This window comes from Ixodes scapularis, unplaced genomic scaffold, assembly GCF_016920785.2.
Source record: "Ixodes scapularis isolate PalLabHiFi unplaced genomic scaffold, ASM1692078v2 PGA_scaffold11__112_contigs__length_91849675, whole genome shotgun sequence".
Lineage (NCBI taxonomy): Eukaryota > Metazoa > Arthropoda > Arachnida > Ixodida > Ixodidae > Ixodes > Ixodes scapularis.
This window is the reverse complement of record NW_024609837.1, coordinates 11,389,299-11,415,930: the sequence shown is the minus strand read 5'-3', so window position 1 is coordinate 11,415,930 and position 26,632 is coordinate 11,389,299. Positions and strand designations below refer to the sequence as shown.

Sequence of the window (26,632 nt, the reverse complement as noted above, 5' to 3'; positions counted from 1 at the left end):
TAATAAAGCGCTGCAATTTAGCTGCTACCAGCATCCGGAATTGCGCTTACGCAGGCTGCCACGGCCCGCCGACGAGAAAACCCACGAACCAACGCAGTCGCGAAATGCCGACATACTCTCTCAAAACCAGGCACGTGCACCAGAAAGGTTTACACTTTTCACTGCATCAAGTCCACATAACTGGCAGTGTGGGTGGGAAGACCCACCCACGCTAAACCGTTCGTCACCAGGAGCAAAAGCGAAAAGATGACACGGGGCTTTTAAAAAGGAAACTCCCATTTCGGTACAATTTTATTCACAACTGACAGCATCAGACGAGAGAAGACAAAACGTAAGAGCATTCCATTCTGACGGGAAGGTGTGGAGAATTGCTGCTAGCCAATCGGATCTTGGAAGTTGTCCACGAGTTGGAGGTACATGGCAGTTTGCCGAAACAGTGGAGGGGGGCGTGCACGGGACGCCTCAGAAGCCGTGCACTTTGAGCTGGTCGGGCTTGGCGATCTGGATCCGCGTCAGGAACTGGCAGATGTTGTTGCGCTGGTCCCCCTGAAGCTGGATCACCTCCCCATACTCCGGATGCTCCACCACCGTGCCGTTGCAGGCAAATTCCTGCGTGGAAGGGGCCATCAAAACCTTCAACCTAGCTCAATGCTTAGGGCACTGACAAGCGTGGCAGGGCGGAGTCGTCTAGTCTCTGGCGAGAGATCCCTACCTTCGACGACGCTTCGAGCATGCATGCGCAGCCAAAGGCAACAAACGCGTGCCGGAGGTGGGGCAATCGAAAAAGGCTCCCTCCCTTTCATTTTGTCAGTGACTACTGACAAGACGAGTTTCATGCTTGTAATCGGTGAAAAGTTAAAAGATGCAGTACTTTACTGCTAACACTTAGGTGGCTCGTAGTGTGCGGGGGGGGAGGGGGGGGGGGAGGGAGGGAGGGAGGGGAGGGGAGGGGGGAGACAGAGCTCTTTGCTGCATTCGTCACTGTCCCCGACTATTGGCATAGCGTGTGATCAAAAGCGTCGCCGTGGCCGGCTTTCCATGACTATGATGTTTAAAACAAATCAAAACTGCTCTAACTGGAAAAGTAAAGAGCTACACGTTGCCACGAACGGTATTGGTTTGAGAGTGCGATGTCCCTTAGCTTCTGTTGTGCTTTTTATGGACAACGTCGAACTCATTTTTCGCAACTGAGAAGAAGCCAGCCTCTTAAGTTCGGATGTAGCAGCGAGACAAAATCTGGCAGTGACCTAACATGGGGGAACCATAAGGTGACCACCTAAACATCTTGACGATAGAACTCTGTTCGCTGACAGGGCGGTGGACGCTACACGTTTTTTGGACCGCACGTCAACCTTTCGCTACACAATATCGCAACGAAGTCGTGATGAAAAGCAGGCGTTTCATTGGTGTAGCAAATGCATGGCTCCCGTCGCACTATCAGTTTAGGTATGATTGGAGTACAGTCTGCGACTGGCTCCGGAGGTCAGGCAATCAAATGCCCGGCCATTCGATTGTTCAAGCAATGAGGTGATGTTTGCACCGCATTCTCAAACATTCACTGGCTATAGTGTAGAACGCTGTAAAAGCTGCCGGCGTGAGCTTGTACCTGGATTTGGTGTTTGATTCGTACACACTCCTGTGCAAGTGAGATGTTAGATGACGTCACGCAATAGTTCCAGTGGTTTTGGCAGCACGTCCCATATTGCTCTACACTGCACTTACTGAACCAACGTCAAAAGGTGTTTGCTGCTTGCAGCTTCTTAGGTGCAAGGTGGCACATGTGAAACCATAGCCGTTTTGTTCACTTCGTCTGCCAGCACAACTTTGAAGTATGGACTTCATGCGACGGGCGATGCGGGTTTCTAGAAAAGGCTGGCACCAATATGGGCACAATCAGTCATAGTCTTTTTTTTTTTTTTTCCCCCTTTAGTATGACTGGTAGCTCAGTTGACCACCACAGATAAATCGACCTGCCCGCCTCAAGCAATGCTTCAGTGGGCTACGGACTATGAGCCGGCAGTTCAATTTTAAAACTTTTTCATTATGGGCCATATCTGAACACCAGTAAACGCCACACACAACTCTACAAATGCAAACCACTGCTTGAAAGATAAAAAAAAAAAAAAAAAATGCTTGAATGAATATGGTTGTGTTTTAAATCTTACCCAAATGGATCAGAGTTACTCCGGCGAGTTGCATTACATAACACAGATTTAAAAAAGCGCTGCACGCAGATAGGTTTTGGAATGCCAAAGTACAAAACCCTCACCCTGGAGTCCGATTGAGTAAAATTTGAAATGTGGCCTACATCTTACAACTTCGCTCTTTAGACATCATTACTGATAGACAAAGCCTTAGCAAAGAAACCATATTAGTTGTTTTTTTTTTTTTTTTCTTCTTTTGATGTGTTGAAAAATTGCACACTGCAACGCAACTGGCTTGTTGGATTCTTACGAATTGCGCACTTTTGAACGGCTGCCCAAAGTTTGGCACTGCTATAAACCCGAAAGATGTTGCTTCATTCCAGCATGCCAAGCTTGCAAGTACACTTGGGTTCAAAGCTGTGTCAAGATGACTTCCCCCTCAAAGTTTCTGCATTGACCGAACATGACTCGAACACATTCAATAGTTGCCGAGAGGATGGGTATGGCAGGACAGAACTTCCGAATGCCCAGGCCTCCAGGCTTATGAAATCCCAAATGTTAAGGGCTTCCCTGCAGTTCTCAGCGACTAACTAGCATCACACTGTCAACAGAGTTGACTAATCTGAACAAGTTGTGAATGCAGCATATCCCCAAACAGGTATGCAGGTTGTCTTGCACTAGTTTCACCTGTACAGGTAAGACCGATTTTGTTGCTTTCTCGACGAGTTCTGCTCCACTTCCTGCCCCAACCAAGACCCTCTATGCTGTCAAACCAACGCAGTGTCTGGCTGAAGCCAAAGGAGATTGAGCGCAGCTTACCTTTTTACAGGCTCTCACGATTTTCTTCTTGTCATAGTCGTCAGATATTCCCTGCACAGTCGTGAGGGTTTTGCGACCGTTCCGCTGTTGGATTCGGATGTGGATTAAACCGTCCTGTACTCCCTGCTCATCACCCCTGATAGCATCAGCAAAGGGGTCTGAAAACAAAAATAAACAATAAAAGCATCAGGAACCTGTCTCCCACGCCAAGAGCTGACGCAAAGCTGGCTGACGACGCTTTTCGCTGCCGAAGTTACGCGAAGTGAAACGGCGAGTTACGATCACAAGGCATGCGGAAATTAAAAGCTCGCCGACGAGACAAACTGGACATTTCGCCTAGGGCTTTACACGAAAAACATCGACCCAGATCCCACACCGCCTGCTCGCACGCACAGGACAAAAAAGCTAGGCCTAATCTACGTCGCAACGCATTCCAGCGGGTGTTACGTCGTCGGGATTAGACTAGAGCACGATGTGCTTTGTCATAGGTTCCGTTTTACAGCTTGGGTAGTGTTTGGGCGTCCCATATATTGTAACATTACAACAAATTAGGCCGGCATTTTGGGCGGAAAATATAAGAAATGTCATCCAAGGTGCGTAACTTGGATTCTCGGAGATTCGAGGCTGTCGCATTGGACGATTTTCGAGATTTCATCGATAGAGAAAACGTTCCAATCTAGGAATTCGAGTTTTGAGGGCGGCAGCTCTTTAAATATGATGCGACGCAGCGCTCAGCCTGACCTTGTGCCTTCTCAGCACATGTCCATTAACATGGGAGAAATTGGCCGTTGCAGCTGGAACTCACCAAAGGTTTTGAGGTTCTGAATACCGGCAGACATACAGTAGTCCTTGAAAACCGTTGATGGAGTATAACAGCCCTCTCTGAACGAATTTTACGGGTTTAGACGGGCGGGAACAGCACCTCTTCAAGGCTGGACGGGAGGCAAGGGAGCGGAGCTAGCGTGACAATGTCGGAAAGATTGCCCGGATGTGGAATGGACTCGTCCAACCGGAGGGGAGGTTGGGAAGACAGTAACTTTTCTTTTACTTTTTTTTTGTTTTTTAATCTGTAGTGGAGTGTGCCGCTGTCGCCGTTACAACTGGTTGCGACACCCAAGTTATGAGGTCACTCGGCTTCGTTTTTTAAACGGTTGGCCGACTGTCAATAAATATAAATGACTTTTAATCGAGCGACGGAGGTAACCCTTCAGGTTTACCCTGGATTGTGACAAGACACGCGAGGGGCGGCAGTTTCGAAAACGATGGTTTCGGATCTCTCCCGGCGTAGGTTCTAGCTTTTAGTCGAGCAGGACACATGTTGAAAATTTAGTTATATCAGAGAAAAAAATAGTATTATTTCATTTAGCCAGACGTTTGGATGTAAATCGCTATACATTGTGTTTTAGCAACATCAAAAACGGAACTCTTATCAACGTGATTCGTCCCAAAACAGACGCGTGCCTTTTGGCCCGTTTGTTCGGCGTGCAGATTAAAAAGTTCCAAGTGACGTCTCGTCTCCGCGCAAGCTTAGTTCTTTGCAGCGGAAAAGGACACCGTCCGACGCCGAAACGTCTTTAAAATCCAAACTCCACGTCCAAAGTTCTGGTTTCGAACACAGCGATGCATGTCCCAAGCGGCGAACTGCCAGTCGCTTCGAGTGCTCCCTGCTGTCGAGGCTAGGCCAGCGGTCTGCATAGTCAGGCACTGGACGTGAAGTAGGAAGTTGCAAAGACACTCTATATTTTTTATATCCTACACCGCTAGGATTGGACTCATCTGCAAGCACGTAAGTACAAGCCCTTCGTTGCCGCGACCCGCGCGTAGCTACATGCCGAGCGTCGCGAACGCGCGTTTGCCAAGCCGAAGGCACCAACCCCCGGGCCAGTAGGCCTAACGCCACGAGGTCTATTGAATTAGCAACAAGCGGTTTTTGAATTACTTTTACCGCAAGATCGCTGTGTAACCGCGTTCGCAACGAACTTCGATCATCGCTTCACGCGATACGACCCTCCTGGAGTCGATTCCGGCGAAGGTACAGCCCGAAACGGCGACTTCAAAACAGTCCTGCGCCCCCGTCTCTATGCCATTTGGGTTGCAGCCATTCCAACTTTTTTTTTTTTTCCTAGCTCCGGCTCATAGCCTAGCACGTGCTCCCAAACATGAAATGTGCCTTGTCATCGCTTTGTCGAGTCTCCAGGGTCCCTGGAGAGTCGGAAGTCGCCTCGAACGTGGTAGAATTGGCGGTCAAATCGACGCGACTGTCGCGTCGTCTTTCCGATTCTCCCGGAATCGGCGCAGCCAAATTGGGTTATTCAATTCGGTTTCCCCCCCATCGTAGGTAACCGCACATCGTTTCGCAACCCCGAGGTTTCGAGAACCGTCCATGTCTTAAGCAGGCAAAAATATGTGAATCGGCACTTTTTGATCGATCGGGTGTGCGTGTGTACTGGAGTATACACGGTTTTTGTCCCCAAAGAAAAACGTGAGCTCGAAACAAAAAACGAAGGTGTCAAAGGGTTGATTATTGATATCGCGGTGCCGGCGAAGATTCACGGCGCTTTGTGGTTATTCCTGATCACCCGCGAAACGTATTGAGTTCTCTTGTTTTTCGTCCCTTATTTTAACTTGTGATCATTGTTCACGCTATTCGGAGAATTTTGTTTTTGTAGCCTGTCTGCCGCCCTCACTGCATACCACGGCGAACCCGGTTTTGATAGCCTCTCCGCTTGGTAGTCTTGAGACAGGGTCACGTGCCTGGTATTTTCCCTTCGTCAAGGCTAGCTTTTGGAGTCTTGGGTTCTCGGTTTTCTTGTTGTATATCGTTTTTCTTTTTTTCTCCCCGACGTTTCAAAAAGCTCAGAAAGATTTTTTTTTTTTTTTTCCTTTTTTTTTTTTTGTCTTGCAACGGGTGTATCTACTGTCGCTTTAAAGTTTAGACCAGCTTCAGAGGAAAGAAAAAAACGAGCGTTAGTTTGCGCCTTTGTTTTTTAATTGTGAAGTTGATCCGGTTCGCAGACGACTCTATATTAGTTTGAGTTTTTGTATCGCTGCGTGATCAGACGATCGGTCTGGTAGACGCCGGCTTTCGAGAAGAAGCGATCAAATAAAAAGAAGAGTCAATAAACCACGCTGTAGTTAGAACTCTATCTGAGATACATCACTTAAACAAAAAGGTAAAAGTTTTTTTTTTTTTTTTGGCGCCGAATTGCAGAACGTTAACTTGCTCTAATCGGCGAAACCCGCTATCCTTATCTCTTCTGATGTTAGCCTGAGACTGAGGCAGGAAAAGAGGAAGTTTCAAAGTAGAAGAAAAAGGAACAGCACCGATCGATTAAAATGTGCCGACTGTTCCTTTTTCTTCTACTTTGAAACTTCCACTACGTATCCTCGACTGTTCCTTTTTCTTCTACTTTGAAACTTCCTCTTTTCCTGCCTCAGTCTCAGGCTAACATCAGAATGGTTAATTTCCACCAGCTCGCCTGCGCACTCACTACAATATCCTTATCTCATTGCTTAATCAATCTTGACTAACCTAAAATTTGCAAAGAAAAACCTTCTGTCGCGTTTTTTTTGTGATTTACACAGCATGTGTCTCGTCCGTAGCACGGACCCAATTCTATCTCTCGAGATAGTCGCGGAAGTGGTGATGATTCTCATTCATTTTGAAAAGCTCTCAAGGTGGTTGTCTAGTTTTGAGATACAGCTGTAATCAGAAAAAGGACGGTAATCAAAATATGTTGCGGGGCTGGTAGGTAATTCTGTTGCATGTTCACATGGTGTTAAGGTAGCCCCAAAAGGTGTCTGGTGTCTCCACAGTAGGTGAAACATTTAGCGAGTGTGGTACAACTAGCCTCGGGTCTTCAAACTGCATCACTCAGTAGTGATATTTAAGCACCTGCTAGTTATGCTTGTCCAGATTAAAACCCAGGATTCCTGTGTTCAGCAACACGAGCTGCACTCTGCATGTTCTGAGCTGTTACCACACTTGGCCAGCGATCCCCCCCGAAACATTTCACACAGCGAGAAATATGTGAATATTTGTGTTTTGAAGAGGCAATTTGCACGGTGTGCCATGACTGGTTGGGAGAAGAGTGACTTCAGCCTTGAGCTCCAACGTCAAATAGCATCCAACAACAGCGATAACTACATTCAGATTGCAACATACTCCAACCCCGAAATGCACAAGTGATTACACGAACACATCTTGGTGCAACAGCCCTTCAGACAAAACTAACATGTACAAGACATGAACTTGCACTGTGACAGTGTGCATGTTTTCTTTTTTTGCACCTGCAGCTTTCCTACACTGTCCCTGTTATGTATGGAGACCAACGCTACATTACAGCAGACTCGCACATTCAATAACTTATAAAAGATAGAATAGGCTCGAATCGCTGTATGCTCTCGGAGTCCATGCTCTCGCAGTCCATGCTCGTGCCCGCCCGCTGGCACGTTTCCTTGCTCACTCACTTTGTAGTCTTCCAGCTCCGCGGTAATCCCCGTACCACTGCATCCCTTTTTCCCAGAACAGTAACCACCCAGTCCGTAGGTATCTTAATCCACCTCGTAATCTTGAAGGTACCGCAGTGCTCGACATACTCTTGTTCGGACGACCAGTGGGTACCTCCGCGTCAGTTGTTGGACGGGAAAGTGTTTCCAGTTCAAATATCGGTGTCTCTGCGGGTTCGGCACCCTAAAGCTCCTCCTGAGTCTCGCTTGTACGGGGGAATGTTGTCCCACACTCCGCATCCGTAGTTGTCTCCATGACGTCTTCACGGTCTTTCTTTGTCTTCCCCGAGACTTGTACCGCATTCGGATGATCAGGGCAGTGTCGTGTCCTTCCAACGTGGATGCAGGTAATCGACATGTCATCTGAACCATCTACCATCTTCCAATAGTTCTTCGTACGACAGAGGTCCACAACTTTTCGTCACTTCTCCTGCCCACCACTTGGGATGGGGCGACAGTAGATTTCTTACCCAGACCATCGCATCTTCCTGAAAAATGACCATTTCCTTTTTCTATTTCATGGGCATCTTCTCGTGCCTTTCCAGCATGTTTTTTTTATATGATGGATGAAGCACTTCTAAAGCTGTTCGTATCTTATGACCTATCATCAACTGCGTTACGACCCACCTATGGAGAACCCAGTACATCACCTTCGAAAGAACCTGATCCTTGTTGTTTTGGCGATTTTTTTTTGGCTTTCACCAAACCTTCCGATGTTCTTTCCAAAAGAAAAAGCTCTGCCAGCTGTGGAGTGTCGAAGTTTGGTGAAGGTAGTGGAAGTTGGCTCAGACTAGCTGCATTTCAACAGTTCGTAATTGTAAGCTGCCATTATCAAGCTCCAGCGGAGGACCCTCGGTGACACAATCTTTGGAATCGGTGTCTTGTTGTCGAACAAACCTAGTAACGGTTTGTGGTCAGTGTAAATCTTTATGCTGCTTCCATAGGTCCGAAAACTACAGCTAGTGCTTCCCCATCCGTTTTGAAAGTAGTTCCTTTCTGCTGTTGTCAGCGAACGCGATCCATGAGCGACAGGTCGCTCTTGATCTTCGTCATCTGTGTGACTTAACACACCCCCAACTCCGTAAGGAGAGGCGTCACAAACCAATACCAGTGGTTTGTTGAGGTCACAGTGGCACAAAACATTGTCACACTTGAGAATTCAACTCAACAGTCCCGACACATTTGTAGTTTATGCGTCTAAGACTCGAATAATGTACTGTTAGATCAGTGGTTCTGCTGCGCTAGCAGGCTTCACTAGTGGTACATTTCAAAACTCGCTTCATAGCCAAGCGAAGTCTCGCACTGCAAGAGAAAATTCCACTTTTTTTTTTTTTTTTAATCTGGGCAGCTGTTGTTTTGGCGTGCTATCGTTTAATTGCTAATGCACGAGGTATGTCTGAACTGCCCAAGTTAGTGGTCGTACTGCACTGGCCACGTTGCATTTGTGTTGCAGAGGCAGAAGTTGGTGTGCTTTGTTAATTTCTTCCCTATAAACATTCATGAAACCAATCTCGCAGGTTTCGTGAGCACATGTGCAGTAGGAACATTTTAAAACGAAAGGGATGAGCTCATACCTACAGCTGTGTGTGGCGGTTGCATGGACATAGTTAATTAGGTCAGTCATGTTGCGTCGAGGGCCAACGGTTCACTTGAGGCTGGTTTCCATGGTCGTGGTGTGGATGGCAGGGCTCTGTGCGTGTTTTGCTGAGCATTGTTCCTGTGTCTGTTTCCAAGCAGACTGGCTAGTCCACGGCTTGTGATTGAAACAGTAGATGTGTATTGTGTGAAACAGTAGATGTTTAGTAAGGTACGTTGTTGGGCTAGTTGGTTCATCTTAGTAAAACATAAAATATATATATAAAGTTGGTGCCTGTCCTGTATACTTCTTGTCCTTGTCTTTCTGTTGTGCTATTTTATGCTTTACTAACAGTAGATGTGTTTGCATTGTTTCACTTGTGTGTCTTGGGGTTAGGAAACAGCAACTGTGGTGCACATGTTGCATTGTTGAAGGTAGATCATTAGACACCACATTTTGGGGCCTGTCAGTCTGTACATGCTATGAACACCAAAACATCACTCGTACAGCGATATCTCAATCCCGGCCGAGGTGCCCGCAATCTGACGGAGGCTTATTGCGGAGGAGGCGCCGTGTAACCGAGCTTTCGGTTGAACGTCAAAAGATCCCCAGGTAGTCCAAATTAATCCCCAGTCCTCCGCTGGGGCGTGCCAGATGCCCGTCGTTGGTTTGGCACGTAAAACCCCCAAATTTGATTGATTTGTACAGCGATACCTCGAACGGATGACCATATTTTTCCAAATAAGGAGGTGCATTTGACAGATATGTTTTTGTCTTGTTTCTTCGAGGAGAGGGAATGGGCCTCGCCGCCCTGAGAGGGCGAAACGAAGAGAGGAGGAAACGAGATATCTTGGACGTCTCATGCCTCGTTGGCCTCGTTCAATTTCAACCTCTTTTTCCAAAAGTATGGCCGTCCATTCGAGATATCGCCTTATGAGTAGTGTTGTAAGGATTGTAGCATTTCGCCTACATTGCATTTTTTTTTTTTTTTTTTTTATTCCAAATTTTGGTTTATTATGTGCCACATAAGTATCGGTGATGGTTTTCTGAAGACTGGCTCTCCCGAGTAAAACATACAAGTAACACTCAAAGGGGCTCTGCAACAACTTTTTGACTAGTTTTTAATTTGCACCGATCCTGAGCGCACTGAACGTAGTAACTTAATGAAACCTTTCTTTTCTCAAATTTCGCTTTATTTTAGAAGTTATAGGCAAATTAGAATTACAAAAACTACCCAAAAATAACATCCTCCATGACGTCGTAGGTCCTGGCTTGAGTGGCCGTGAACTAGAGGAGGGGTATTGAGCTCGTCGAGCGCTCACGGCTAGCGCACTCCGTGTCGACGGCTCAAGAGGGCGCCACTAAAGCACGTGTTGGATAGGCTGTAGGTAGCGGGCGGCCAGGGCGGCTCGCATTGCATTTGCTGCCCGATTAAAGACTAATTCGGCATAACGCTTCATTGGCCACAAACGACAGCAAACATGGGGTAAATATCAGTTCAGAACGGGAGCCGCGCTGCCATACCACCTAATGGCAAAATCGCCAACCAAGCCCGCGCCGAAAGCCTTGGGAACGCTCGGAACCGGTCGGATCCTTGATCCGGTATACGACCGCAGCATCGCCGCGTACATCCGGGACCTTTCTACGTTTGCCGTTCGTCGGCGCCTCATTTCACTAGCCCTTTCTAGTAAGCGCCGTTTTTTCCGCCGCTTGGTGGTGGGTATGTTTACGAGTCATTTCTTGTTTCCGTACTTTATAAACTGGATTTGTTTCTTTTTTGATCTAAAATACTGAGCAAAGACTACTTTCATACATAATTGGAACGGTTCGCGACACATATATTCTGTATCCTGGCTAAAAAAAAAAAAAAAAATATTTTAGCAGTTCTGACCAGTAGCAAGCCCACGACCAAAGACGTCACATATCGCGCGCTTTCGGCCACCGCGGGTCGCCCTCGTAGCTGGAGGAGGTTTCTGCACTGTCTGGTTAAAGTATGTATGACGCACTGATATTTAGTTATCTCTCTGTGCCCGCTGGTTTGCCCGAACCCCAAGAGACATGGAAACCACAAAAAAGGTAGACGCTTAAATATGATTGCTGGGCCCCTTTAATTCTGTTGTGCATGTCTTAGTTGTTTTATTTTATGTGAAGTGAGCATTAATCTCTCTTTAGTAAAGTGGACTCTTGTTTTTTTTTTTCATGCAGCCCTGACATCTGACCTATCCCATGACCTCTGACCTTGGAGACAGCCAGGAAATCTGTTCCGACCTTCAGCAAACGGTAAGTCGGAGTTCCTCTCTGGTGTTGCGAATCCGACGCAAAACACAGTCGGCCGCATCGCTCGTCATGGATGTATAGTGCTTGCCAAACTAACACGAAACACTCGAACCGTGTCTTACCCGCTAGGAGCGCTAACGTGGCGGCAGCCGAGAAACTGCTTCACAACATAGCGCTCAATGGAATAGCCTGTGCAGGGGAGGCCACTTGCTCAAAGTCAGAATAGTGACTGAACCGTGGGCAATGCATTTTCAGCAGCCACTAATGTATTGCAATGGCAAATAGTCTAGATCAGGCATACATGCTCCGTAGTTACCAGTCCAGTCGTGGTTTCAACTAGACCGGTTAATCTCGGATTTCGTGTTCTCCGTTGATGACGAGTCGACTTGGCCTTTTTGGGACACCGCCGAACCTGCCGATGGTGGTTTGGGGCCGCGCTTGTGGATCCTAAGCAGGATGAAATGAAATGGGCTTCATGTTTGAGAGTGCAGCTCTGAGGTGCGTGTCTCCAGCTTGATTGGCGTTGCCGTCGGCGTAACCCCGCGGCTCATTATGGGAAACATCCCATAATGCACCGCGCTGTGCTGAAACGTCGCAAGGGACGTTTCGGTGGAAGTAATGTGCCGAAACGTCACGTGAGTCACATGAGGTTTCGCGCGTAAAAGGAGGAGGAGGGGCGTACACTCCTCCTCGAGAGCTGCGCTCTAAATCGGCGTTACAGGAAGTTGTAAACGTCTTTAATTTTTCAGTAAGGAACGAATCGTCTTTATTGTCGTAGATTCGGGCCCCCCTTGACAGTCTGAGTTCAGTGATCGCTAGTTGTAAGTCACTTTGGCATCGGTTCACTCTCGAGCATCCTTGCTCATTCTCCTCGTCTGTACTGCATCTTTCCTCATTGTTGTCGTCGTCTGCCATTGCACGAGAGCCCATACGCTTCATAGCAGCAGTCTTGCAACCCTCGGGTGGGACAAAAGAAATGCTGGACTGATGAATGCTCAAACGCAGGATAAGGAACGATTTCTTCCGCTGAGGCGGGGTGACATTTCAAAGAGCAGTTTCTTTACTTCACACCTGCTTGGGGTCACGGCACTCTGGCACAGACGGCATACGATAAAGCGACGCAATAAAACTTTGGTTGGGGCTAGTTGGTTCATATCGATTAAAAAGGTTAAAAGGCGCGAACAAACGGGACGAAAAAAGAGACACGTACGACACGGACAGGCGCCAACTTCCAACTGATTTATTGAAACACGAATCATCGTCAAACTCGATCCCAATCACCTAAACACATGCAACTGATAAAAATTCCTATCACTCATTACACACATCCTTCAAAAAACAGAATTTCTTTGGTTAACAGATAAAGAGATGGCATGCTTACGCATCTGTCAGCCGCTTTGTGGATACAGAAAGCTTCGATTAGTTCTCTTTCTATTTTTTCATTCCCTTTTTTGATAAACCTTGTGTGCTCAGACAAAGGTTCGCACCCACATCGTTTGCAGTGCTCCGTAAGATGCCCACCCGAATTATTGCGTACGGCAAGCTTATGTTTGCGTGCTCTTTCATTAAAGCATCAGTCGGTCTGACCGATGTAAACTTGGCCGCAACTAAAAGGAATCTCATAAACCACCTTAGTCACGCATTCGGTGTATCTTGTTACGTGTTTCTTTGAGCACACTACATACTTCCGTTTTGTCATCGCAGAGCATATCTTTGAAAGTTTGCACGGGGCTGAGAAGACTACGTTAACCCTGTGTCTAACAGCCATCTTTTTTAGATGGCTGTTAGACAAAGGGAGGGGGGGGGGGGGGGCAGGGCAGGGCAGGCCGGCCGGCCAGCCAGGCTGTCCCCAATGGACACCTAAGCGTCAGTTTGGAGCAAGCAGTAGAGTTCAGAAAAGTGGAGTAAGAAAATCTTTCTTTCCCTCCTCAGAGGTTGCATTCTTTCTGCCTATTTTTTGACACCCCTGCATGTAACTTGCGACATGGAACATTTAAAGCCTGGGTGTTTCCTTCTGTTGAGCTGTCAGATCAGTAGCTGAGGATGCATACTTTTTATTTATATTTGTTTGTCCGATTATTTCTTGCTGCAAAAACACCATTCAAAGTGGCAAGTTCCCCCCATGGGTTGTGCAGTGTCGCTATGTTTACATAGAGAGAAGTGCAGAAGAGTCTTCAATAGTTGTTGGGTCTTCATAGAGCTATCCTGTTTCATCTAGAATTCTATGCAGCATTGTGAAGCTTGAATATGAGTGTTGAAGATGGTTGCACACTAATGAAGGGACTGTGCGTCCATATTTCCATGTCTCCACTTCAAAAGTAGAAGCCAGTGATTGATCGTCTCTGTGGACGTCCATGCTGCATTTGATGATTAGGCCAATTTAATTAATAGACTTCACTGAAGGCTTTCTCTCGAATGAAGAAAAGCTCCCAATGAATGGAAAGCACATAGATAAATGTTGAAGTGCTTGCCGTATCGCCACGCCCAGTAGAAAAGGGGGCGAGAATGTTGTAAAAGGGGCAGCTCACTGTTGGAGACCCCTGCAGCGTGGGGCCAAGATGTTCCATGAAGACTTCTATACTCCGTTTCACAATAACTTGGCAAACTGTGGAGGCTGCAGCCCCTGCGACCCTGTAAGGGCGTTGGAGCAAGGCACGTGACACCATTTTATGGTTGAGGTCACAGGCCTCGTTACCACCACAACTATAGCGCTGTCAGCGACAAAGTAGTTATTGGCTTCTTTTTCTTCTAAAGGTAATTGAACTCGCACGTTGGCATCTCTATCGACACTACGCTACACGACACGGGAGAAAGACGAAGACGCGCTAATTTTCAGCGATACTTAATTCGGATCAACCCTTTTTTGAGAACATCATGGCTTTTTGAATGACATTTGCATGACCGCAGCCCTGTAATCGATTGCTTCTGCTCACAATGTTGCCCTGTCATTAGCACACACCACAGATTCGCGGGTAAATTAGGCGTATTGTCACCTCAAGAACTTTTCTCGACGAGCTTGCTACTCTAACAGGCGGCAATATTGGGGTGGTAGTTGTTTCATCCGGAGTTGGTTCCATAGCAGACGACACTTGCCCAGCAGACAGCCGGTTCCTCTGGACCTCACATTTGGCGCAGTGACACAAACGCTCCCGAGACATATTGTCACAAGCCTCGCTCAGCCACACCCGTTGGGTCACGGGGACCATAGCTTACACGATTTGCCAAGGTATCGTGAGACAGAATACAGGACGTCATCACCCTTGGCAAAGGTTTTAGTTCTGTAAAGCGCGAAACACATGTACGACAAAACCGTCCGATCCGACGTCCGACCGCGCAATACGACGGTCGGAGGAGAGGGTTTTCAACGCTCTCCGATGCTACGAAAACCCTCTCCCCCCAAGGTCATTCCGGCAGTCCGCACGTCGGATCGGACGGTTTCGTCGTACATGTGTTTCGCGCTTAAGGGAAGAAAAGGGAGAGGCGAGTTTTTTAAATTCATATTTTCTCTGCAGCAGTTTACACGGATCCTTGCTACCACGTTCGGCATCACCTAGCAAAAGTGCCGCGTCACAATGCACTTAGCCGAGACTTGAAAATAAATCATGCAAGATGAGCAAGAGAGGAGGCCCTCCTCCTATAGCAGTGGCGGCTCCAGAAGATTCCGAAGACAACCCGTAAGGACGATATGCATTCTCAAGGAGTCGGTGCCTTGACGTATAGCGAGTCTGCTGGAAACACTGAACGAGGAATGACGGTTTTCAAGAGACTGCAATGGTCTGCAGATTTGGGTGCAGAGGAAGGAATGTACCGGCACAGGTAGTCCTTGGGGTATGGGCCACTCTGTTCGGCACAAAATAGGGTTTGTGGGCAGAAATGTTTCCTTTTTCCTGTCGTGCTTGATGATACACTGCTCTGTAGGGTAGCAGCTACGTCTTGGTTCCAAGGTCCTGAAGTGCATGGGCCAAAACAGGCTCGTTGTTTGGGTTCTGCATGATTTGTGAGCAGTTTTCAACTCCACTCTTTTGGTATTCAATATTCCGATAAATATTGAAATCGCTGCGATCTAACTGTCCTCCGTCTTTTTCTTGACATGGAATGTTACTCGGTACGGACCGGTAAATGTTTAAACCGGGGCTAAACCGTTTTCCTTGCAACAGAACGAAATGCATTCCAGTTCGACACTTAGTCGATTCGGCCTCACTCACAGGCCGCCGCTTACTCTGCATGCAAGTTTGTCCGCTCCTTGCGCATCTCGTCTTTTTGCTTACCCGCCAAATGCCCCCACACACTTTGGTTTTCCTCCGACCTCGACCAGTGACAGCATGTGCTTGTCTGCCTCGTCATTGTGCATTTTATACGTTGCCCTTTGCGTTCTGATGTGCCGAAGATGCATTTTGAAACGCAAACGACGAGTCGGGAGCACTTTTCCTGCTTCCGACTCCGCAGGCTCCATTCCTTGAATGGTGACCAGAGGGAGCGTTCCCCGCCCTCGGCGTTTTACCGAGCACAGGTGCGTGCCTCCCATTCATAACGTGGCCACAGCTGTGGTCTCCTTGTGGCTTCTTTCCCTCCTCTGTGCGGATGTTCCCCCTCGCCCTTCGCGTGCCGTTGGCACCTCGGAACAGCTGTGCAGGGACGGATGGATCGGCTCCACCGTGGCAGTTGCGGATGTGCGGTAGGCCGGACTCGCTCGACCTCTTTGTTTACCCGCCTCGTTTGGTGGTGACGGAATGCCGGAGGATGTTCTCAGAGGGACCCGCCGATTGGTCTGCCATCGTTGTGGTTGGGAACGAGGAACGAGCTGAGCACCTTGACTCGGAGGCCCGATGTGGCGCCGTCTATTGGTGAGGTGGTGCTGTGGAACTAGCGGCATTGACTTCCTAGCGTCTCAGTGCTGGAGGCGAGGTGTTTGGTGGTCGTGTTTCTGCAAAACCAAGATGGTTGCACTTAAGGGTGGGCTGACGGTATGGAAACGGCAGAGCATCTCTTTCCAATGTGCTCGTTACCTTTTGTTATGCTTCGGCTGTGCGTGCACGCTAGAAGGCCACGAGACACTGAAGCGATATCGAAGGCTGTAAGCTCGTGCTGGAAACAAAACAACCAGTGCACACCTCCCTACTGTTCTCGTCCTCTGCATACCTTCAGCCTTGCTGCTGGAACGCCCCCCTGTCTTTCCGGGGTTGTCCATTTCTTCCTCTCCCCACGGTTGTCACTACCTGTCACTTTTGCTAAAACTGTCGAGTATTTCCTGAACCCCTTGTTAAGCTCCGCATGTAGGTTTGGAAATCGAGGAGTCATTTCTTTTTCAGATAAATGACAACTCTATATATATATATATATTTTTTTTTTTTTTTTTTTTTTGTATTTGCACTTATTGTTTTTTAAGTAGCTTAGGTTGACAAGTTGTTCGACGTTACAGCGCACTAGTAAAACTGTCGCTCAAACTTTCAAACACACAGAACAAAACTTTCACACAGCGCTCTTTTTCGAGTTTTTCAGTTTTTTGACTACTCTGTAACGTTGACCAACATGAACAACCAAGTCGCCCAGTCTGAAGTTTTAATAGGTTGACAAGTTGTTTTGTTCTGTTCTTTTGACCTGTGCTACACGTATCAAAATATGTGACTTCGACAAGTAGCCAGTAGTGCATATTAGCTTGCCGTATAGTACAGTAATACTAATTGCTGGCTGCCTTTCCAGTGTTCCTTTGCGTACGGCAGTTGTTGGCAGTGACATTCCTAAAACTTGGGCATTTTTTTTTCTTCATTCGAGGATAATCTCGCAGGTTCCTGTGAGTGAGTCAGAAATAAGCCAAGTAACGACGTTTAAATTTGAAGAGAGTGTGAAGATCGTACAAATTTACACCAGGAGCACAAAGTTGGTGGCTCATTCGCGCATTTCATTTAATTTAGCGATCTGTTTTTTCCACTTTTAGTTGATTCATGCAGGCATCCCGCATCTATGACGATTTAGTATGCCCCCCCAATTTGAGCGGACGCGTGCGACATTCTCGTTTTAGTTCACTTCGCACCACGAACGTCACTGGCTAAGCAGGCAAAACTCGGCGCCATTATTAGTCGGCTCCTCTAGTCTTCGAAGAGTGTTCCATTTGTTTCTGCTCTTTGAGTTTGTTTATGGTTTCCGCGTGTAAGCCTTCTAAGGGCGATTTACTACGCACTCCCTCGACATTCTCAGTTTAGTCCACTTAGCCTCACTATAACGTCGCTCGTCCGCCATGTTTAGTCTAATCCGGCATCTTCTAAGATTGTTCACTTTGTTTCTGCTCTTACTTAGTTAAAAGGCCACACATTTTTTTTATCAATCTGGGTGGGAAACGCGTGTCAAAAGAAAAAAAAAAATTTATACGAAGAAAAAAAAAATTGAGAGATATATTGACGTCGCGAGACGTGATTGAGTCGGTAATTACCTTCTTTCCACTTGTTTTCTCGGCATTTTGAGCGCGTGGAGGAGAGGTGGATCGGCTTGGCCATCGCGTTGAGGTGGAGAGTGTAGGGCCACCTCGTTGGAGGTGGAAAGAGCGTATAACCATTTCGTGACGTCATCGACTTACGCACATAATTTAAAATGAATCTTGTGCTGTAAATAGTGATAAAAAAATTTTAGCGTAAATTTAATCTTTTGACGCGCGTGTCGCAACCAAACTAATTAAAAAAAAGCTCGAAGTACACTCTTATGAGTTGTGAATTCGAAAGCATGCAAGCCGCTCGTCCGCTCCCTTTATCGTCTGCTTGTCCGCTCCGTTTGTCGTCTGCTTGTCCGCTCCGTTTGTCGTCTGCTGCGTACTAGCGCGCGCTTGCTTCGGGATCTCGTAGACCATGGCGCAGCGGCCAATGGGAGCCCCGTCGACGCGCGCCAGCCAATGAAACCGAAGGCGAATCGCTCCTATTGGGATCGCGGAAACCAGGAGCCGTTTTCGCGCTTCAAACTGATGACGTCAGCTCGCTCCATGAGACGGTTAATGCTTTCGCATTAAAACTTTTTTTTTTTTTCGTTTTAAGGGTTCTTTAATGTTTCCCGCATGTAAGCCATCTCAGGGCAATTTACTTGCCTAACCGTGGTTACGTACGCCCTCGGCAGTTTAAGTCCATGCATCACGATAACGTAACGCGTCCGCCATGTTTATTCTGGTCCGGCATCTTCTGAGACTCTGATTTGTTCCCGCTCTTTCGATTGGTTCATGTTTTTCCGCATTTGTCTTCTAAATGCGATTTCCTCTGTCCTTCCTTTCCGGCGAATGCCCCTAAGATTTAAAATTTAGTTTACTTCGCACTACGAATGTCGGTGCACTCGCCGCCCTGTTTAGTTGTCCCCGGCATCTTCGAAGATCGTCCGATTTTTGTCCCTGCTCTCCGAGTTCGTTATTTTTCTATCTCCTTCCTTTGGACAAACTCACGAGCATCGTGGACGCTAGCGACATTTCCCATTTTAGTTTACTTCACACCACGAATGTCACTGGAACACTGGCCGCCATTTTTAGTCGGGTCTTTCAATCTCCGAAGATTGTCTAATTTAAATTAAATTGTGCTCCCAGCGTGTTTTTTTTTTTTTTTTTGGAAAGGGGGGGGGGGGGGGGGGGCGTTTGGTATATTTTATTTCCTCGGGCGGACGCGTGCGAGATTCTTATTTTGTTCAAGTTCGCGCCACGACGATATCACTCGCCGCCATGTTTAGTGGTGACCGCCGTCCTCCAAGATTGTCCGTGCTCTCGCGCCGTAGAAGGTACTCCGTCGAGAAGGAGGATGTGACGAAGGAAAGGGGAGGGAGAGGCGGCTTGATCCGCGTTGCCAGGCTACGGGCCACGGCGGCAGCGACTGCCGCGTCGTCGCCGCAGCAGCGGCCGAGTGCGCGGCTTCGGCGGCGGAGTACGCACCCCGGGTCAGAGCTCGCGAGTCCCTCGCGCGGGCGGGCGATGGTCGATCCCTTTGGTCAGCCCGGCGGCTGGGGGGATTGGCCAGCGGCGGTGGCGACCGCCACCGAGACGACGCTGTGCTGTGCCGCCTTCAGCCCGCGATGCTTCATCATTCAGAAGGTGAGGCCCCTTCGATGAGCCCCCGTTTCGGGGCCCGGGGCCCAGCGGGCCTTGGGTTTCCACGCTGCCAGATGGTGACGTTTTGCGGGCTGGGCTCGAGCCGCGCGCTCGCGGTGTGTGCGAGCCGAGAGTGAGGGGGGTCAGTCCGGTGTGCGGGATTTGTTCTGCGTGCGTGCCTGCAGCAACAAGTGGAAGAAGTTGGTTTCGTTGGCGGCTCGGAATCGTGTGCGTGGCTTGCGCGTACCTGCCCTGCCCGTGCCCTGCGCTCTGCCAGCCTTGTAGGGGGAAATCCCTTCCGGGTTCGAACCCCCCTCCCCCTTTCTTTCCTACCGCCTGCCGTTATTTGAACTGGAAGATCCGTTTTCTTTGGGGTCTCCATATCTCCATATGATCTCTATCTTTCTTGATGTTGTTAGTTTGAAAGCAAAACAAATTCTTACAAAGTTCGTATTGACCCCCACCTTGCTTAGATCTGCAATGGCCTGCAGTATTGTACGCTACTATAACCCTCCCCTTGCCCCCGTCATTATTTGAACTGGAAGATCAGTTTCTTGTGGACGTCGGAACACGGCGTTTCGATGATATCCGAATTCGGTTCACATGGTCAGTTTTCATTTTCCCGGTCATGTCGCGCGGAAAACGAGTGCGGTCGTCGTATCGGTTATTAATATACGATAATTTCGCTGACTGCTTGGTTAATCGTGCCGAACTTCTCTTTCCGTGCCCGTGTGCGCGGTTTGTGGCTCGCGGCGATTGGTTGCGGTAAAAATGTACTCGTCTTTCTCCCTACATTTTTTTTTTCCCCGTTTTGACGATGTCTTCGCTGGATTGTTCGCTTCGTCGCATCAACCGCGTATATAAGGGTGATCTTTTTTTTCTTTCTTTTTTTTTTTGTACGAGCGTTGTTTTGTTAGTTTTGCCTCTAATTTTGTCCGTCCCGTTGCATTTCCCCCAAAAAAATTTAGAGGGGGAGTCGATACCGCGAGAGGTATGCACGAAATCAGTTTCTCAGCTAAATTTGGCGGGAAAATTTGTCACGTGACCGGACGTCCTTGGGCATGCAGACCATTTCAATTTCCCCGCTGAACTTGGCGGGAAAGCGGCATCAGGCGACCTAGACGTCAACTCAAGCATCCCCGCTGAATTGAGCGGAAAATTGAGGTCTGCGACCTATACACGAGTGCAGTTACCCTGTAAATGTAGCGGGAAAATTAGTATTGTGACCCAGACACCAGTCCAGTTTCCCCGCTGAATTTAGCGGTGAAGGTCGCTGCCAGTGTTTCACTTGGTTTCGTTTATGTGCCACATTTTGCGGACTCGTCTGCACCCCAAGTGTAGTCCGCAACCTAATGCATATTACGTGTGCAAGGGTGTTTTTGTTTTTTTCATGTACACTTCATTTTTATTATGTATGCGTACAGTGAGGCTTATATCACACGGGAATCGTCATCTTCGAAAGAATACTGCAACGATATTGCGGCGCTTTTGGTCTTTGGTCTTCAAAGGAGCAGTATCGCATCGGACACACCGATATCTTGTTAAAAAAGACGCGGAGAGGAATTTTGAAACAAATTAAACGATTAACAAGGAACACCCCCTTACAAAAAAATGAAACGAGTTTCAATTGAAAGTCATTCAATTGACTAGAAACTCATTTGAAACTCATTAATCTTCCTTGTAAGGGCCTGGTGGATGTTGCTCAAGCCTCGTTTGTAATGCCCGTCTAGGAACCTTGACAGGTAGTGACGATGACTGTACGTCATTTCCGATGCCCTCCAGAGAAAAGGGGAAGAAGGAGCTCCCTTCTTATCAAGGTCCTCCTTGTGCCTCCTGGATAAATAAGCACAGACGTCGGTGTTCTCCCAGATGATTATACGAGTTGAACCTGTCACTCAAAATTTTTACAAAAGCAGCTTCCCTCTCCTCCTTTTACATGGTGTTCAAAAGTATACGATGTGTCGTCAGTGCAAGGTGCCTATGCATGCTTTGAACCTGACGTCATCCCGACAGCACTAAGACCACCACGAAAGAAGAGGGGAGGGAGGAACTCCCCACTCAGCAGGACTCTTTTTTTTTTTTTTTTGTGACCCAAACGTCGGTATTGTGCCTCTACAATATTAGAGGCGACTACCAAGTCACTCAAAATTCACACGAAAGCAGCTTTGCGGTTAGTTGCGGTGGCCCCATCGCTAGCGTGCTTCGGTGGATGGAACGGCTAGGGCATCCTGACGACGTCATGCGGCCTCGCCCATACCGAGACAAACTACGTCACGAATGCGGCGGGTGTGACGTGCTCTCCGAGCGCTTGCCGGAGGGGGCCGTTTATAACGAACAATGCAGCTATCGGGCGCAAGACAGAAACGTGCGATTGCCGTTCACGGACATTGTGTATCAAAATCGGCCTATTTCTGAACGTGGCGGGTATATTTCAAATACCGTGGAAGTGTCCCTTTAACGTAATCTGTCATTCGCAAAATTCGTCGCGTGTCGTCGTCATTAACGGTATTCGAAATAAAGACGAGTCCGTGTCTAGTCCGCACCGCATAAAGCTTCGACTTTTCAACGTGAATTGCGCCGACGTCACATCGGCAGCCATTGTGGTGGCCTAGCTGCCGAGCGCATGAGTACCTTCTACAGCACGAAATTCGCGCCCTCCGCTTGTTTTTTTTTTTTTTTTTTTACTAAAAAACAAGTAGGGATGGTCAGCTGCATGATGCAAGCAGCCACTGGTCCGCGGACTATGCAGCGGAACCCTTTTAGTCGGGCGGCGGCTAGCGCCACCTAGCGGAAGCTTTTAAACCCAACTGTTGAATAATCTCGGATTACGATCGTCTTTCACGGACAAGGGCGAAGAATCCCGTGTCGCCCGCCGCTAAGCACAGAGCATTCATCCGCCGTTCTCCACGACCGAAAGTTTACGATCCGTGTCACGGTGATGGATGCCTCTCCTCTTCGCAAGACCCGGTTGCGCATTGCCGAGTTTTGACACGTCACGTGTCCGAAAAATACGCAAACTTTTCGCTTTTTTTTTTCCTCTCGTTTTTAAAGCATGAATTGCTTTTGAACGGAACTTCTCAATCTCCAGCCCCAAATTCCAAACGTTTGTCCTTCCGCGCGTTCAGTTTCCGCTAAATTTAGCGGGGGAAATGGTCATCATGCGACATATACACCAATTTAGTTTTCGCGCAAAGATTGGTGTCACGGTGTGACCTTGTGGGCTTTCCCCGCTACAGTGACAATATATAGGTTTTTTTTTCGCTCCCCGAAACGGCCGTTTCATGTCTTCGAAACAAATTCGCTTCGTGTACTACTCAACTTTCGAGAGGTTGGCAGTCCTACTGCACACTGGCAAAATTGCTCATCTACAGTGTAAACCAGTGTCGTCGCCCCTACTGGCGGACCAACCTTACGCTGTATCAATCACTAAAACGTGCAATTTGACTTTGAGAGAAGAGTAGTCCATCTCTTCATTTGTATGTTTTGTTTCTTTTTTTTCAGAATTCTGGAAGTTCGGCGGCGGAGCGCATGTATTTGGACAAGTACTTTGACGTGAGTCTCTCTCGTAATTCTTTTTTGTTTCTTTCCCTGTATGTCTTGCGCGATCGGCGGTTCTGTGCCTCGCCTGAGCGCCTTACGCGTTGTTCTTCCTCGTTCCTGGTGCAGACGAAACCGACCACGCAGAGTCTGAACCCCAACGCGGACGTCTTTTACAGCAAGAATGCGCTGGCACAGCCTGAGGACGATGACGGTGAGTTGTCTTTTCTTTTTCATCGCCCACTTTACTCGGAATTACAAAAAAAATGGAAAAAAAATATTTGTTGCGACGTACTTGCGTGGAAGTTGTAGAGTATTACTACCGCAAACGACTTAGTTTTCGAATATTTCGCGGTTTTCGAAAACTATCGCGAGATCAAAGAACGGAGCGGGAAAAAAAGATTACAATCACTTCTCTATACTCTTTATAAACTCAAAATTCATAGCTAAAAAAAAAAAAAAAAAAAGTCCGGCTCCACGCGGAGCATTTGCAGTATGGAGCTGCATTTTAGATTCTATGCGTTATCTTATCAAGTCGTGCGCGTTTCAAAGCTCCAAAAGCGTAGCTTCTTCCTCCGGCAATCGAATCTTGTACTTTGCGCGGCGTATGAACAATGCGCAAAACTGTCTTCGTGTTATTCTTATTTTTTAGTTGAAATCGAGTGCAGAGGAATGTGACAATGGGGCAACTTTGGAGGGGCATGCGGTTTAAAGGGGCACGGGGGTTAGAGCATAATTTAAAGGGAAGGGGACGTAAATGATTCCAGGCTAGGTGGCGCAAGGTACCGCCCAATAGAGATGGTGTAGTTGTCAATACCACCCATCCATCGTGACGGGTACTAAAGCGGTCATTAAAGAGTTTGAGTAGGTAGATCGGTCCGATAGCGATGCGATCCGCGCGCAAAGCCGGCGGCGGAGTAGAGAGATTTGGTAGATGGTTCCAATATCCCCCTGCCCTGATATCGATAACCGATCACGGTACGGTGTATGCTCAATGGAGCCGGCGGAGTATCCGTTGTCCTTATCGGAGTCGTCGGATCGGTCTATTAAAACTCTCGAATACGAGCTGCGGCATTCCATTCTTTTCCAACGTACCTGACTGCTAAAAAAAAAAAAAAAAAATATATTTTAAATTGTTTTGGTGAACGTCAGAGCTTATGGACCGTTCTTTCGACTATCCCAAGGCCCTGTGATTGCAGACGCGGAAAAAGGTCCCAGTGGGTATTGTTCATGGAGGTAGGGGTGCTTACCAGCCCCCCAATTATGGTGTTCCTTGGTCCCTAAATATTTTCGGAACCCACACTCTTCCGCGAAATTCTAAAGAAGAGGTTCAGAGAGGATTACGGGCGGCCTTGTGCCAACCTTGGAGCCAAGATATAATCCCCACTTAGCGAAGAGGGGAAATTCAGCTTCCACCCTGTACTTCGGTGGAAGCTCGCAGCTTCCCTGCCTCAAGCCTACGGCTCCTCTCGGGTGTTCTCCGTGAACGGTGTTGGGGATTTTTATTATAATGCAATTAAATGCAAAGGTGCGAGCGAGCTGGACAATAATGATGAAAATGTCCTTTGTCCCTCTTGTTCCCCTTCTCCAGGGGTTATTTTCATCATTGGGGATTTGTCTGCGAGGTACCAGATGTGAAGGGCAGGCCGAGCTGCCTCTGCCCCCTCGGGGGAACGCATTGGCATCGTGCCGTGGGTTTGCATCGCAGTTTGTGCCTCGTACTACACCTCGAAAGAGAGAACCGTCGAAAAAAGACGAAATACGCGTAAAGATGACTGCCGACAATGTTGATCGTCTAGGCTAGATGGCGCGAGTTACCGCCCGTTAGAGAGTACAGCCCATTAGCATCCATCCAGCTCTCCGAAAATAGCGACAGCGGGAAGAAAGCTTGGAATCATACTTCGAAACTTATTCCAAAAACAAGGGTGGGTTACAGTGTATCTTGCACCCATAGGGGGATTCTAGTTAACTGTCTCCCCGGCTCTCCTGTAGAACTCCTGTGCGTGCCTGACTCCTGCACTTTTTGCGTCCGTTGCGGATTACCCCCGAGCCATCTGTAGAATTTTTTTTTTTTTTTTTCGTTAAGACAAGGGAAGGATTGGAAGTATAACCAGGTGCTCCCAACTGCTGTTTTCATAGATGGCAGCAGTTCTTTAGAAAGTCGTGATTTTTTTGAGCAGTCCAGAAAAAGAAAAGAACGAATATAAAAAAATCTTATTGTGTGTTTGCAGGTGGCAAATCCAACTCTTAAACGTGTCGCTCATCAGTAAAAAAATAAATAGCAGAAACTGTTTCTCTTTTTTTTTTAAATTTAGTTTCATGGTGTAATAATGATAACCACTCCGTCTGATCATTTAATATATATATATATATATATATATATATATATATATGTGTGTGTGTAATTAAGTAAGTAAAACAAAACTACCTTAAGTTTTTCTTTGTGTGTGTGTGTGTAGCAGTTGAACGTAGTTGTGTGGCGGCGCGCTTACTGTCTCGTCTTGCGTAATGTGCGCCAATAGCTTCACCTAAGGGCGGAACGTTGTCCCGGCACTTCTCTGGAGAGTAGAAATGTCAACTGCTTGACGTAACGACATGACTCTCATCCATAGCCTCCTGTCTCTTCCTTCGCACATGTATCCATGTTGCTTTTTTTCTTTTTCATCTTCTTCTTAAGGTGACGTTTGTTCGCTGCTTGAGTAGCCGTAAATTGCTGCGGGCGTTGCTCGCGTTTGATTTCCGTGTAGGCCGGGGCTTCGCGTTACCGGTCAGTGCGGATTTCCGGCCTTTGGTTGTGAGGAGGAGGCAGGTGCGTTCTCTCTTTCTTTTTATGTCGGCGCGTCTGTTTTGTTCGTTTCCTCCGGGGTTGACGATGTGCTCCGTGTAATAATGATCGGGCGAAGAAATATATGTGTATGTATACATGCTCGTTGATCTACTGGCTGAAGTACGTGTGCAAAAAAGAAGTAAAAAAATCTCAATGTAAAAAAAGAGCGCGTGTATATGTTTGGCAGAATCGAGGAGCGCGGCATCATTCCTAATCTTTTTGCGCTGAAAGGAAGAGCCTCGAATCACCTGCTCTATTTACGGCGTTAATGCTAGGAACGACACTCGGAGTAGGCAGCTGCCTTGGGTGGCAGATTTCGGAGGGTGGCTAGGCCTTGAAGGCTTTGTAAAGCTTACCCCGTGCACGTCAGTACTGTGAAAAGACGTTGAGAGTGCAGGCGAGCTGGTGGTAGCTAATCATGTCGTATTACACCTGAGACTGCGGTGGAAGAAATCGGAAGAACTCTGTGTCTGTTCCTTCTACTGAAAGTTCTTCCGATTTCTTCCACCGCAGTCTCAGGTGTAATACGACATGATTAGACGTCAGTACTGCCTTTAGTGCTATATATATATATATACTAAAGGCAGTACCGGCGACGATTGTTGCGCGAGCCGCGAGCGAGTGATCCCGTCGCGTTTTTGCGTCCTAAAGGCCGCTCTGGTGTCGGTGCTGCGCCGGCAGTTGCTTCCAGGGGGCCGCACGAGGGGACGTCCAGCCCTTGGTGTAGTGAGTGACGCATTTGCCGCTGCGGGGGGAGGAGGAAGAGGAGGGAGACTGTAGCATAAACCACCTTATCGGTTCTATACCCCGAATTGCGAATTTTCTCCGCACCGGGAAAAGCGAGCGCCTTGGGTAGCATGGAGCCAAAAGCGGGCAATTGTTTCTAACAAGTTCAG

The 26,632-nt window shown here is 47.8% G+C and overlaps 2 protein-coding genes across 6 annotated transcripts in view; one reads left to right on the top strand and one right to left on the bottom strand.

Moving 5' to 3' along the window:
• Positions 1 to 258: 258 nt before the first annotated feature.
• On the bottom strand, positions 259 to 3,984 carry LOC8043615 (eukaryotic translation initiation factor 1). The gene is made up of 3 exons (XM_002400239.3): positions 3,769 to 3,984; positions 2,964 to 3,121; positions 259 to 609 (listed from the first exon to the last, which is right to left on the bottom strand). Exons 1-3 carry the CDS (start codon positions 3,800 to 3,802, stop codon positions 463 to 465), a joined length of 339 nt encoding a protein of 112 aa, XP_002400283.1. The 5' UTR covers positions 3,803 to 3,984; the 3' UTR covers positions 259 to 462.
• A 412-nt stretch (positions 3,985 to 4,396) lies between these two features.
• LOC8043619 (la-related protein 4) overlaps positions 4,397 to 26,632 on the top strand; it is a 76,609-nt gene continuing 54,373 nt past the window's right edge. For 2 of the 5 annotated variants that reach the window (XM_040499878.2, XM_029974536.4), the window contains exons 1-4: positions 4,397 to 4,749; positions 11,254 to 11,328; positions 22,874 to 22,924; positions 23,039 to 23,123. In XM_040499878.2, the coding sequence (XP_040355812.1) occupies positions 11,275 to 11,328; positions 22,874 to 22,924; positions 23,039 to 23,123 (190 nt within the window). In that variant the 5' untranslated portion in view covers positions 4,397 to 4,749; positions 11,254 to 11,274. Of the gene's footprint in view, positions 4,750 to 11,253; positions 11,329 to 19,161; positions 19,376 to 22,873; positions 22,925 to 23,038; positions 23,124 to 26,632 lie in introns of those variants that run through there. The other 3 variants (XM_029974534.4, XM_029974533.4, XM_029974535.4) reach the window with 2 other exon arrangements.

Bases quoted from the DNA above. Each gene is read 5' to 3' on its own strand.
- LOC8043615 (XM_002400239.3), bottom strand. From the start codon at position 3,802: ATGTCTGCCGGTATTCAGAACCTCAAAACCTTTG. The intron at 3,122-3,768 runs GTGAGTTCCAGC...TTTTGTTTTCAG, and splicing joins TCAGAACCTCAAAACCTTTG to ACCCCTTTGCTGATGCTATC. The intron at 610-2,963 runs GTAAGCTGCGCT...CCTTCCACGCAG, and splicing joins TCGTGAGAGCCTGTAAAAAG to GAATTTGCCTGCAACGGCAC.